The following is a 13,358-nucleotide window of genomic DNA, read 5'->3' on the forward strand; positions in this document are numbered from 1 at the left end:
GAAATTTCTTGAAAGTCTTTGGTCGTACCTTAAACACTTGTTGTGTAAAAATAATATAGGCAGTGGGTGTTATAGCTAGTGATAAGTACCTGCCTAGCTTCTGCAAGGTCCTGGATTCCATCCCCAGCACTGGGGGGAAAAATGTAAGTCTTGGCACTCAGAAGGCTGAGGCAGGAAGGATATGGAGTTCCAGGCCAGCTTGGACTACACAGGAGACTGTAGGTAGGTTCTTTCTGCTTACCTAGCAGCTTACATTAACACACACACACACACACACACACACACACACACACACACACACGTACGTGTGTGTGAAGAGCACAGAGGCCTTTATTTCTTTTATTCCATGTGGTAACTAGCCCTTGTCTGTGGAGCTCTGTGGACAGTCATACCCTGCAAAGAGGTGCTGAAAAAAAAAATCACATCTTGCTGGGCACTGGTGGCTCACGCCTATAATCCTAGCTACTCAGGAAGCTGAGATCTGAGGATCGTGGTTCAGAACCAACCCAGGCAAGAAAGTCTGTGAGACTCTTATCTCCAGTTAATCACCAAAAGACTGGAAGTGGCACTGTGGCTCAAGTGGTAGAGTGTGTCTTGGACTGAAGACAGAGGGACAGAGCCCAGGCCCAGAGTTCAAGCCCCATGACTGACCAAGAAAAAAAAAAATCACATCTTTGTGTCTTCAAGCTTCTTAAGAAGAGAAAGCCAGTGAAAGACATTTGAAAAAACCTCAAAGTAGTCTGTGAAAATTATTCTGGGGAAGTAAGGAACCTACCCTCTCCCCCAACACTTCTTTTTTTTTTTGTCAGTCGCTTGAACTTGTGGCCTGGACGATGTCCCTGAGCTTGAGGCTAGCACTGCACCACTTTGAGCCACAGCCCATTTCCCGTTTTCTGATAGTTAATTGTAAATGAGTCTCACTGACTTTCCTGGTTTGTTTGTTTGTTTTTTGGTCGGTTGTGGGGCTTGAACTCTGGGCTTGGGTGCTGTCACTGTGCTCTTCAGTTCAAGGCGAGCGCTCTACCGCTTGAGCCACAGCACCACTTCAGGTTTTCTAGTGGTATTATTGGAGATAGAGTCTCATGGACTTTGCTGCCCAGGCTGGCTTTGAACTGTGATCCTCAGATCTCAGCCTCCTGAGTAGCTAGGATTTCAGAGCCACTGGCGCCTGGCTACTTTCCTGGTTTTGAACTGGGAGCCTCAGATCTCAGCCTGCTGAGTAGCTAGGATTATAGAAATGAGCTACCGGTGCCGAGCAGGAACTCCCCTTTATACTTCATCAGTGAACAGACTGAAAATGAGAGTCCGGGGTTGACAGTTTTGGTTAGGACACTCCGGAGACTCCTGGCCGTTTAGTATTTGTGTTTTTCACTATTGATCCCTAGTCTCCAAAGCCTTTGATAAATAGTTGTTGGTGTAGGAAGTTGTCTGGAGTACATGGTTCAGTGGGCTGGTGAGGGGGCCCATCTGAAAGCTTTTCCTAAGGCTGGTGTGTGCCAGGCTACTACAAAAATTGCTGATTATTTAGAGAAAATTGGAAAGATACTTGTGGCCTGAGTTTACTATAATGTGTGAAATTTGCAGTTGTTTGCTAAAATGGAAAGTCAAGAGCTGAAAGGACTGGAGAATGCAGTAAGTCCACAGTTATGATTATAAGGGTGGAAAGGGTGAGTAGAAGTTAGGAAACTTTATAATTGGGCTGGGAATGTGGCTTGGTGAGTGCTTGCTTAGCATGCATGAAGCCCTGGGTTTAATTCCTCAGTACCACATAAACAGAAAAAGCCGGAAGTGGAACTGTGGTAGAGTGTTAGGGTGCTAGGCTTGAGCAAAAGAAGGTCAGGGACAGTGCTCAGGCCCTGAGTTCAAGCCCCAGGACTGGCAAAAAAAAAAGGTTTATAATTTCTTGTTGGGTGTGGTGATATAACCCTGTAATCCCAGCTCTTGGGATGTGGAGTCAGGAGGATCGAGCATTTAAGATCAGCCTAGGCTCAAGTCAAGTAAGTCTGGCTGAAGAAGGGAAGAGTTGTATGGGGGAAAGTTTGAAAGCTAGAGTTTGGGGCATGAGGCGAAGCAGGAGGGCATTTGGCCTCTATACCAAGAATGTACTGGTACTTTTCTTATCATTGTTCCCCAAACAATACATGTAACTATTTGCATAGTATTTAAATGATTTTAGATAATCTAGAGATGATTTAAAGTATGCAGTAGTATATATATAGGATGCTTGCAAATATGTGGGACACTTGCCAATGTGGAACTGATTTTTTTTTTTTTTGGTCATGGGCTTGAACTCAGCCTGGGCACTGTCACTGAGCTCTTCAGCTTAAGGCTAGTGTTCTACCACTTTGAGCCACAGTGCCACTTACGGTTTTCTGGTGGTTAATTGGAGGTAGGAGTCTCACAGCTGTTCCTCCTTGGGCTGGCTTTGAACTGTGATCCTCAATCTCCTCAGTAGCTAGGATTACAGGCACGAGACACTGGCACCGTTTGTTTTTTTTTTTAAATAAAGTACTTCAATGTCTGTAAGTTTATGATATCCTTATTGGGGGTAGGTCCTGGAATTTACCCTCCACCCTCGCCCTTCGGATGCTAAGGATGAATTTATGGAGCTTCTTTTCATAGTTGCATAGTATTCCAGTGTATGAGTGAACCTCATTTAACCACCCCAGCTTTGATGGAAGGTTAGGTTGTTTCCTAATCCTTTGTTTTACCAACAGTGTTACAATGAAGTCCTTTTACACTTAAACTTTGGAAGCGGAAAAAAGTCACCCAGGATATGACTACTGGATGAAATTGTGCTTTTAAAGGTTGATAGTTAGCATATCCTACTCCCAGCATTGTGTGAGTGGAAGGTCATTTCAGTTCATTGTGTGTTCAGTGTAATGATAGGAAGGCCAGGAGCAACCAGAGCTGGGGACTACTATTGGAGACATCTCTAGGTTGGAGGTCTGTTTCAAAGAGTCAGGGGCATATTAGAAGCTTTTAGATGTCTGAGGCCAGCAGTAGATGGAGTCTGGAGAGAACGGTCAGTTAGGGCTATAGCAAAGGTGGAGTGATGCCATCACCCCTGATGGTCAGACAGTAGAGGCCCTGGTAGAGGGGTGGCAGCCAAAAGATGCTTTTGAGAGAGCATTTACAATACCCATTTATTACCTGAAGAAAACTTTGCCTGACAGGACCTGAGTCCTGAAGCTGTAGGGGCTTAGCAGAGTTTTTAGTACAGAGGTCTTCTATGTTTAGCACAAGTTCCCCTCCCTGAGTTAACCTGAGTGTCAGGCTAGTCTGTGTTTTATGGTTACAAGATCTCCTGGCCCGCCATAGGTGGTAGGTTGGGGAGTACAAGCGCGTTGGGGCCTCACCTCTCCACCTTGCGTAACTAAGCAGAGTCTGTCTGAGTTTGTTTTACACGCTGGGTTCTATCAGTATCTCTTTCTGTAACTGAATCGGCAAGCAGCTTGCTGTAGAATCAGCAATCAAGTCTGAAATCCAGATGGAGGCCTAGGGGGCTGTGAGCCACTCACATTCTTTGTCTGCTTTCCTGGTAGTGGTAGGTGACCCGTATAAAAATGAAAGTGACAGCATTTGGCACTATGTGGATTTTTTAAAAAGGGTTTTTAGTTGGCTTATTATGTGGGATTTTTGTTTATTTAGTTTCTTCCTCTTCAAAATGCTTATTGACTCACCAGTGAAATATGTAGTGAAATAGTTTTGCTCATTTATGGTGAAGGGTGCTAAGGGATTTATATAACATTATGTCATCTAATAATCACAACTACTTGCTGAGGGGAGTACTGTTAAAAGTTCATTTTGCAAGCTACCAAGAAAGTTGAGGCTCAGAGAAGTTAAGTAACTTACTCGAGGTCATGTAGATAAGCAAGAGGTGTAGTCATTTAAGTGCAACTGTAGCTGACTCCAGAGCTCTCACTGTTCAGTTGAAGTCCAGTTATTTGCATTGCAAGAGAATCCAGACACCCACAGAGATGGAAAACCCCAGGTGGTATGCTAGGGGATTTGTGCAGTTGCCCACAGTGAAGGAACAGAGCTGGAATGTGGGCTGAATTCAAAGGAGGACTTTATTCTTCTCCTTTTCCTCACATTCTAGTAGGGTGGGCAGGATAGTGAGTGCCCCCCTGACAAAGGACTGACAGGGAAAATGTGTTAGGGCTCATCCCTCATTGTTAAGGATATGAGCATAGCCAAAGGTGCTGGCAGGGCTGGTAGCCAGGCAGCAGCTAAATGCCTGTTTCCTTTCCTTTGTGGACCCTTTCCCCAAACTTGCCATCTGCTTTCCTGCTGATTGCTGATGCCACTGCTCTGATTTGGGAGTGGTATATAATGTCAATGTCAACATGGCTTCCTATATCATTATGCTACTCAATAGCCTACAGCCTTTAAAAAGTCATGGGTAGAATGGATAGGATCTCCTGCCTAGTGTTCTGTAGAGAGCCCAGAGCCATGTGAACTCCAGGTTAGGGTTGCTGTACAGACATGTCTCCTTTTGTGCCTTGGCCATCTGTGTGAAGGGAGGAGCTTACAGAAGCCCTAGCCAGGAAGAGGCACTTCCTACAAAACACTGATCTCCACTTGTGCGGCATCTCTCACTTCCTGCAGAATGGGGATGCCATCAAAGGTCCCTCCAGCAGCTGCTCCTATGGCATCATTCTCTATTGTGTGGAGTATGAGGTCCTGTTGGGCCACTGGCTAATGAGACTTTGAGAGCCTTCACAAATGTGACTGAGCAGCAGTTAAAATGATAGTATTAGAGTAGTGCTGGGTGTACTCAGACAGCTTAGCTGATGATAACTTAGGGGGTTTTGTATGGGCTGGGGATTTAGCTCTCAGTTGTAGAGCACTTGCCTAGTATGTGTAAGGCTGATGTCATTTCATACCAAAGATGCTCCCGGAGCTTTCCGGATTTGCCCAAAGTTATATAAGCTGAACCCCAGGGAGCCTGGAGTGGCTCGGCATGTCATTCTCTTGCTGCTCTGCATGGCTGTGTGCCTATGCATGGCTATGTGCCTCTCAGTAGCTTCACTGGTACCCATGAAATGAAGCTGTGCTTTCTTGTGGCTTGTGTAGAGGGACCCCTTTCTCTGTAGCCTCCTTCTGGCTTTGGCCTGTATTCAGAGGTAGACATCTGTCCCCCAGGTAGGAGCAGCATTAGAGTATATTTTCTTGTTTTCTCTGTGTGTGTGTGTGTGTGTGTGTGTGTGTGTGTCTGTGTCTGTGTGTCTGTCTGTGTGGTGTCAGTCATGGAGCTTGATATCAGGGCCAGGGTGCTATCCCTGAACTTTTGGGCTCAAGGCTAGCGCTCTACCACTTTGAGCTACAGCTCCACTTCCCGTTCTTGGGTGGCTCACAGACCCCTGCACAGGCTGGTTCTGAACTGCGATCCTCACATGGATTATAGGCGTTAGCCACCAGCACCTGGCTAGAGTGTGTTCTCTTGGGCCTTCCTGTTACTTCCTTTCCATAGTTATCATTTCCCTGTTAGCTGTGCCAGGGCGAGTGGCACTCCACTGGTCCTCATTTGCCAGGTATGAGGTTATTGATGTATCAGAACACTGCCTAGATGGATCTGAAGACCAGCATATTGGCCATTATATTAAGCCAAGCTCAGAAGGACAAAAGTTGCATGGCTTCTTTCATATGTGAATGTTAAGCCTAAAATTTAAATGTAAACACAGGATCACATGTATATGTATATGATCCTATGTGACAATATATGGTATGTACATGTGTGATAGACGGTGGTGAAAGTCCTCTGAACAATTAAGAGCCACATTAACAAAAAATACTAGGAAGTTGAAACATGTCAGGGTATAGGTATAGTTATTAATGGGAGTGGGGGCAGATGAACTTGTGAAGGGAGGAGGGGGGCAAATATAGTCAAATTATGTACATGTGTGAAAGTAGAACAAGGAAACTTGATGAGTCTGGCTTGGGAAGGAGAGAGGAGGGAGGAGAGAGAATGATGGAGGGGTGATTATGATCAACATGTATTGGATACAGAAATGGACGCGTTAAAATGGAATCTTCCTGTACAACTAATTGATGCTAAAAAGGAACACTGCCTAGCTTTGTGCTGAACGCTTACACCTCAAGAGAAGCCTGGCTTTTGCTGTTATTTTTCCCCACCTCCCTGCATGGGGCAGGTGGTAAAACCAGTTCAGAGTGGGAAGAGGGCCAGGCAGTGCTGCCAGTCACCTGGAGGACACTGGACTTGATCTGTGCTTGGGTTTTTGAGACTTTAAAGCCACTAGCTAGATCCTAGGAGGGAAGGAAGTGATTATCTGTTCACCATCCCAGCAGTCTGTTTAGAATACAATCTGGAGGCTTTGGCTAAAATCACAGAACTGTTAATTGCTAGATCTGTCTAGGGTGTCATTCAGGAAGAGGGTGGTATGGATTTTACAAGAGAAACTGACTGTTAAACAGGGCAGGTGATAATAGCAACTGAAGTGAAATTATATATATATACATATAGGAGGGGTTTTAAATTTGCAGCATGCTCTTTGGTGGTCTGTCAGTGTCATGCCCCCTTATTACCCAGTTCATCCCATGTAAGACAACATCAGCTCATTTCTCATCCTTCAGACCCTCGAAGTCGACCCTCCTTGGCTTGCGGAGGAGCTGACACCAGGAAGGAGCTCTGGTGGTCTGCTCTGGTTCCACATTCCAATAACTGGCAGCTTTGGGCAGGAAGCTGATTGAGCTTTTTCATCACTATTGCAAAGTTGGACTTGCTGTTCTTTGGGTTTATTTCTGTCTTAAGAGTCTGTCGACCTGTTTTAGAATTTCTTGGTAGCATGCCTTATGTTCATGTGCTCAGTCAGTGTGTTTGCAGTTTAACTGACGAGGCGAGCAGATAAAAACATTCGTCCTCCGGGATGTGTACCTGGGAATGAGAAGCAGATGGCTTGGTGAAGGGCCTGCCTATTCTTGGATGATTACTCATTTATTTTGGACGCTTCCTTGCAGAAAAATTATTTTTATAATACTCTTTTGGCTGTCTAATTAAAGCCTCTGGTATATAAATAAACATATAAAATACATATACTGAAGTGCATATGGTTGTTGCCCAGTTTTTTTTTTTAATGTTTAGCCTGTGTAGCATTTCAAAGAGAGTGGGTGAAAATAAGCCTGGCATCTGAGAGAACAAATTAATGCCTTCCCTCCTCTCCGTACCACTCTCTTCCTTCCTCCTGCCTCAGCCAAGCCAGGAGCTTGGCTGCTTGGAGCAGTGAGGAGCCTAGGTGGGGACACCAGTCCACTAGATGAGATTTAAAAACTTTCATTTGGAAGTCATTTCAGATGGACAAAGATTGTGGATAACGAGTTGTCCTTGTTCAGTTTGGACTCTTACCTATTGTAGCTCATTGCTTCTATGTGGTATGTTTTCTAATAGGGATATTCTCCTACATAGCCAAGTTATACTTAATAGTTTCAGCTGATTTAAGTTGCTTCAGTTCCTTAATCTACCATTTGTGTGTGGGGGCGGGGGAGGCTTGAACTCAGGCTTTGTGCTCTCATTTGACTTTATTGCTTAAGACTGGTGTTTTACCACTTCCAGCTTTTTACTGGTTAATTGGAGATAAGGTCTCAAAGACTTTCCTCCCAGGCTGTCTTCAAACCTCGATCCTCAGATCTCAGCCTCCTGAGTAGCTAAGATTTCAGGAGTGAGCCACTATCACGCAGCTTAATCTACTATCTATGTTCCAGTTTAGTTAGTTGCTCAGTTATGTTTTTTACAGCTTTTTTTTTTTTTTGGCCTGGGCAGCCTTTCAACTAGAATCCTCCAGATTTTAGCCTCCTGATTACAACCTCATAGCATTATAGTTGTGAGCCATCAGCACCCAGTCTTTAGACCTCTGTCTTTCTCCCTACCCCTGTCTAGTTTGGGATCGAGTACAGCATTTATTTGGCATGACTCATTAGTGTTTAGATTTGTTGTTCTGAATTTTTGAGATCAGTATGCATTGGTAGCTAATTAGTAGCTGTTGTATTGTCCAGGAGTACATGAATAGGTTTTCTCAGCATGAAACTGTCTTGTCTACAAATAGGTTTTCTCCATTTGGTCCACATGGGGATGTGACATGCCATCCTGACCTTACCACTCCCACTGTGGGGCCCAAACTCTGGGAAGTCGTCTTGCTTCTGACTCCTGAGCCTCAGTAGTAGTTACATCTTCTGTTCATGGAAGAGATAGAGAATCTAATGAGTTGCTGAGAACTGATGAAGCTGAGCACTTTACTTAGAGGTCTCTCTAATACTTTTATAAGTAACTACTTGGCTGTCTGAAAGGTCATTTGTCTTTCCCCTTGCTTTAAATTACTTTATATTCTGATAGTCAGTTCCTGGTCATTTACCATATTGCCAGTATCTCCTCCTATTCTGTGGCTTCTTATACACTCATATACATTGTGTTATCTGATGAATGTTCCAGTTTGTCATTCTTTCCTTCCTGTTCAGTTCTTTATGTGTGGTTTTGAGGTAGAAAAAAATCTCAGGACCTCAAGATTATGACACTGCCCTATAGATACTTTGTTGTATTTTTTTTACCCTTTATTTAATTCAACTGGAATCCTTGTGTGTGTGTGTTCTGTATCTTAGGTTTAATTTTTTAAAAAAAATAATTGCCTTGTTAGAGTGACTCCCGAATGGCACATTTGACTTTACAAATGTTACTGACTCACATTATTTACTGTGTATCATTATAGTCTGTTGACCAGTAACGTAGCTTTTCAACATGGGCTAATACCAAAATTGTGAATAATGGAATTTTGTGCACACACACACACACACACATACACACAAAACCTACTGCAAACTTAAGTACTGCCCTGTATTTCAGGATTGTGCTTATTAATCCTTAGAAGGTAAGCAACTGCAAGAATACCCATTTGCATAGCCTCACCCTCTGTATTACACTGTGAAAGAGTATATATCTTTCTACATTTATTGCCAAAGGAAAAGCACAATGCAAACTGAAGGTTACCAGTTCACAGCAAGAGAGGTAGTAACACCCCAGCCCTTGGAGCTTCCCCTCTTGATCAGAAGATTCTGTTGTCTTATGGGCACCTGTCCATTTTGGCTCTGCAATGGGAGGAAAACTCAATGTGCTATTGCTTTGGATAGTTTGAGATACGTCTATATAATTTTGCTAGATACCTTAGGGTATCAGTAACATTTCTATTTTACATATTGACCTAAAACCCTAAGCTGTGGAGTCATCAGTATATTCTTGTGATTCATACATTGATTTCCATCACCTGTCTTTCTCTGTCAGTTCATTCGATTAAGTCTAGGGAACAATGAAATTATTGCAGGTCAAGGGCTGCCCCATAGGAGAATGTATATAATGACACCAAGGCTTTTTTTCTCCCTGTGGATACAAAATTATGTCTGAGCTGGATTTAGGAAAGTTCTGTTTGGAACAGGGAGACAGTCATATTCTATGGACGACTCAGTGGGAAAGTGTGGAGACTTCTGTCTGTGCCAGCTTACTGTGATAAAAGTGGCAGAAGTTTCTAGAATGAACGAAACTGTAATCTGACAATTCGGCAAGCTGAACTTAGGTTCAGCTGCAGACTTGACTATTAAACCAGGAAGTTACTTAGTTTTAAACTGATCTTCCTCCATTCTTCAGATCTGGAGATGTAAATTCCAGCAGAAGATGGGAGGCAGTACATGAATCTCAAGTGTTCTTGAACTATTTCAAGGCAGGAGATGAAGGCCGAATACCCTTTGGGAAGCTGCACATTGCTTGTCCCTAGCATGTAGTGTCACTTGGTTTGTTTTTTGTTGTTGTTTCTTGTTCTTTGTGTTCTATTGCTCGAAAGTATAGTCTTGCATGGAGTGCTACCACTTCCTCCCATCATCACAGTCTGGATTTGGGCTTTGCCTCTCCCTTGAAATAGCGGCAAAAGTTCTAGTGGCCTTCCTATCAGCGGGAAGTGGGAGAATTTTCCAGTGTCCTTCAACCATTTGCAGGTCTTGAGCACATCCTTTTTTCTGTCTTCCGACTCTGTGACTTCAGCATAGTTCTCAACCTCTTTTTTAAATCCTCTGCAAAATTTAAATAGCTTTATTTTGAAAATGAAGCTGAAAAACCCCAGTGGGTATGTTTGTGGTAAAGTCCCAGGGTTGGGTGTCTCTGATTTCAGAGTAGGCCTTACCATTTCTGTTTTGCATTGTTTTTGGTTGCCTTGACCTGCTTTGTGTAGTGTCTAAGACCAAGTGAAAATCAGGGCAATATAACTACTAGTTTGATAATGCCTTACAGTTTATGTAGCGCTTTTACAGGATCACCTCATTTGATCCTGCTAACACCCTGGGAGACAGGTATTGTTGGAATTACAGAAGTGATTAATCATGTGAACGGTGTGCTGCCTGTGCATGTTGAGACTCAACTGGTGAGGCCAGGGCTCAGGCTCCAGAGCTCCTGTAGCCAGCATTGGATGGGAGCATCTACATGTGATTTTTGGTGGCTCTCTGTACATTTTGCAGCTCTTTGAGCTCCACCTTAGTTTCTTGAGTGGGGGCAGGAAGAGTTGGTAGGGAATGGAAGTGGGAGCAGAGCCCTCTGGGAGATGGTCAGAACTTGTCAGGAACCATGAAGTCCTCAGATCTCTTAGGAATGAAAGGGAAATACACTGATAGTTGATTACCGGGGCATCATGAGCTCAGGACTTTTCAGAATCTGCTTTACGATATCTTAGCATGAGAAAAAGTGGAGAAATGGGACTTGAAGATATGTATCCTTCATGCTCAGGAACTCATTTTAGCTTCAGAAGTGAAAGCTAATTGATTAGGGAGGTTTGAAAGAGGAGTGTAGGGTTAATCCCCCAACCCTACTCCACCCCGGTCGTGGGGCTTGAACTCAGGGCCTGGTTGCTGTCTCTGAGCTCTTTTTCTCAAGGCTAGCCCTCTATCTACCACAGCCCTTGAGCCACAGTGCCACTTCTGGTTTTCTGGTGGTTAATTGGAGGTAAGAATCTCATGGATTTTCTTACCCAAGCTAGCTTTGAATGTGATCTTCAGATCTCCGCCTCCTCACAGACCTGAGCCACCAGCTCCTTGCTCTTTATCAGAGTCATAAAATTCAGACAAGAATGTTCCTTATACTCACACGTACTGTTACGCTAAGACTGTACCCTTCAGTAGGTAAAGATCGTCAGGAACAGCCTGCACAGTGACTATAGTGTGGAGGCACAGTTATACCTGGCCCTGCTTGCTTGTGGCCCCTGATCTCAGTAGTGTTCTTGCACGTGGTGGATGATAGGGCTGGGCCTGTACCAGACTGGCACAGCTTCTGAACTCCACTCCAGTGCTGACTCGTCTGAGTGATGGCTGAGGCTCTGCCATCTGTGTAAGAGCCAGTTGGAGGCTCTGACCAGTCTTAGTTTGACACAGGACATTTGGGTCTGGGCCTGTTACACTCAGGCTGATGGAGGGGATTGGGGCAAAGCAAGACAGATAGAAAGGAAACAGAGGAAAAAGTCAGGAATCTGTTGGCTCTCATCCATGGTGTTAGATTTAATGCCGGTGAAGACTCATGGTCTGGAAGTCTTCACCTTATGGAGTTTTTTTTTCTTTTTTCTTCTTTTTGTTTTTGAGATAGGGTCTCACTATAGAGTCTAGAATTTGAGAATCCTCCTGCTTCAGCTTCCTACATGGTAGGATTACAGGCATATGCCACTGTACCCGACCTTGTGTGAAGTTTTGGCTTAAGCTCATTGCTGCAGCTTCCCTACTTTACTGAATGAAAAGGAAGAGGAAGAGGATGAGTCTGGAACCTCTGTCCCTTCCCTCTTACTCCTTCCCAGCAGCTCTGCTGAGAGTCTGGTTCTTTGTGGGTCTGTGGTTTGGAGGTGCTGTTAGATTTTTAGCCTGCTCAGCATGACTTTCAGCTGCACGTTCATCTCTTTTGGCTGACCACGTAAGATTGAAAGTGACATGACTCCCAAAATGCCTTCCCAAACCCCATGAATCCACACACACAGGCAGGGGATGTGATGGGCCTCAGTCAAAACACGGCTGATTCCCAGACATCAGAATGATCAGACGGAGAGTGTGGGCTTCCCTGCGCATCTCTTTTCTGTAGCACCTTTCCACAATTGCATTCTGGATTGTTTGTTCCTTTTCTGTAACACAAATAACTGAATATTGTACAGCAGCATGGATTTGTAGAGGATACTAAGACTTGGGAAGTTCTCTTTTGTTTTTGTGGCTTTTGCTATGTAGTTGAAGAATGTCAAACTCCAGATGTTTGAGGAAGTTAAACGTTCTTGCCTTAGTGTGCCCTGGAGGGATTAAGGAAGAGAACTGAAGCTATAGCTTAATGATGTTTTTTTCCAATTCCTTTGTCAGGCATCAGAAGAAGCCTCCCTCAGGGCACTGGAGAGTCTGATGACAGAATTTTTCCATGATTGTACAACCAATGAAAGAAAACGTGAGATTGGTGAGTGTGGTTGTAAAGAATCATTTGTAGCGGGCAGGAAGGAAAGAGCTGGTCAAGGCAGGTCACACCTGCATGAGTTCCCTGAGGTACTGGCTCTGTTGCTGCTGCTGCTGAATGCAGACTTGACTCAAGGGTATATGTACGGATTTTCTTTCCTTTAGTCAAGTGTGAGCCCCTTCTCCATATACACTTTGTTCCTAATTTCAGCACTGTTGAACTTTTATGAGAAGCCTATGGCTTAGTAAACTCATGAAAAGTTCATTAAAGTGAATTGTTTTGGCGTGCAATGGTCTGGGCTGGATCTCTTAACTTGGGTTACTTTTTTTGTGTGTGCCAATTCTGGGGCGTTACTTAACTCAGGGCCAGTGCTCTGTCCTTGAGTTTTTTGCTCAAAGTAGCACTTTATCACTTGGGCCACAGTTCTACTTTCCCCTTTTTAAAGGTTATTGGAGATAAGAATCTCAGACTTTCCTGCCTGGGTTTGCTTTGAACCTCAATTTTCAGATCTCAGCCTCTTGTGTAGCTAGGATTATAGGCATGAGCCGCTGGTGCCCAGTTTGAAGCTGATTTTAGAGTAGATTTAAATAATCACATGCTGCAAATACTTAATCTGAAATGCAGGCGAAGGAGAATCTGGAGTTGTGATTCCTCGAAATGGGTGTGTCTCCTCAGTTCTCTTTGGAGCTAGTCTTTACAATATTATTTGTGTATGGGGCAGGGCCTGCTTATTCCTTCTTTTCTGTGGTCTTAGGACACATTCAAGGCTTTCCTTAGTGGGTAGGAGAAAAGAAGGAGACCTGGTCTTAAAAGAGCTCTGCCCATCTTCATCAGAGACCAGTTAATAGTACTCTAGAACCCGATAGAATGCTTGGTCAGGACCTCAGGAGACCATCTG

General features: G+C 44.0%; 1 protein-coding gene across 2 annotated transcripts in view; it reads left to right on the top strand.

Moving 5' to 3' along the window:
- The window catches only part of Xpo6 (exportin 6), an 87,839-nt gene that overhangs the window by 15,990 nt on the left and 58,491 nt on the right, over positions 1–13,358 (top strand). For both annotated transcript variants that reach the window (XM_042666582.1, XM_042666583.1), the window contains exon 2: positions 12,373–12,463. In XM_042666582.1, coding sequence (XP_042522516.1) covers positions 12,373–12,463 — 91 coding nt within the window. The remainder of the gene's footprint in view (positions 1–12,372; positions 12,464–13,358) is intronic.

Source organism: Dipodomys spectabilis, unplaced genomic scaffold, assembly GCF_019054845.1.
Source record: "Dipodomys spectabilis isolate Male_0828 unplaced genomic scaffold, ASM1905484v1 ptg000366l, whole genome shotgun sequence".
Taxonomy (NCBI): domain Eukaryota; kingdom Metazoa; phylum Chordata; class Mammalia; order Rodentia; family Heteromyidae; genus Dipodomys; species Dipodomys spectabilis.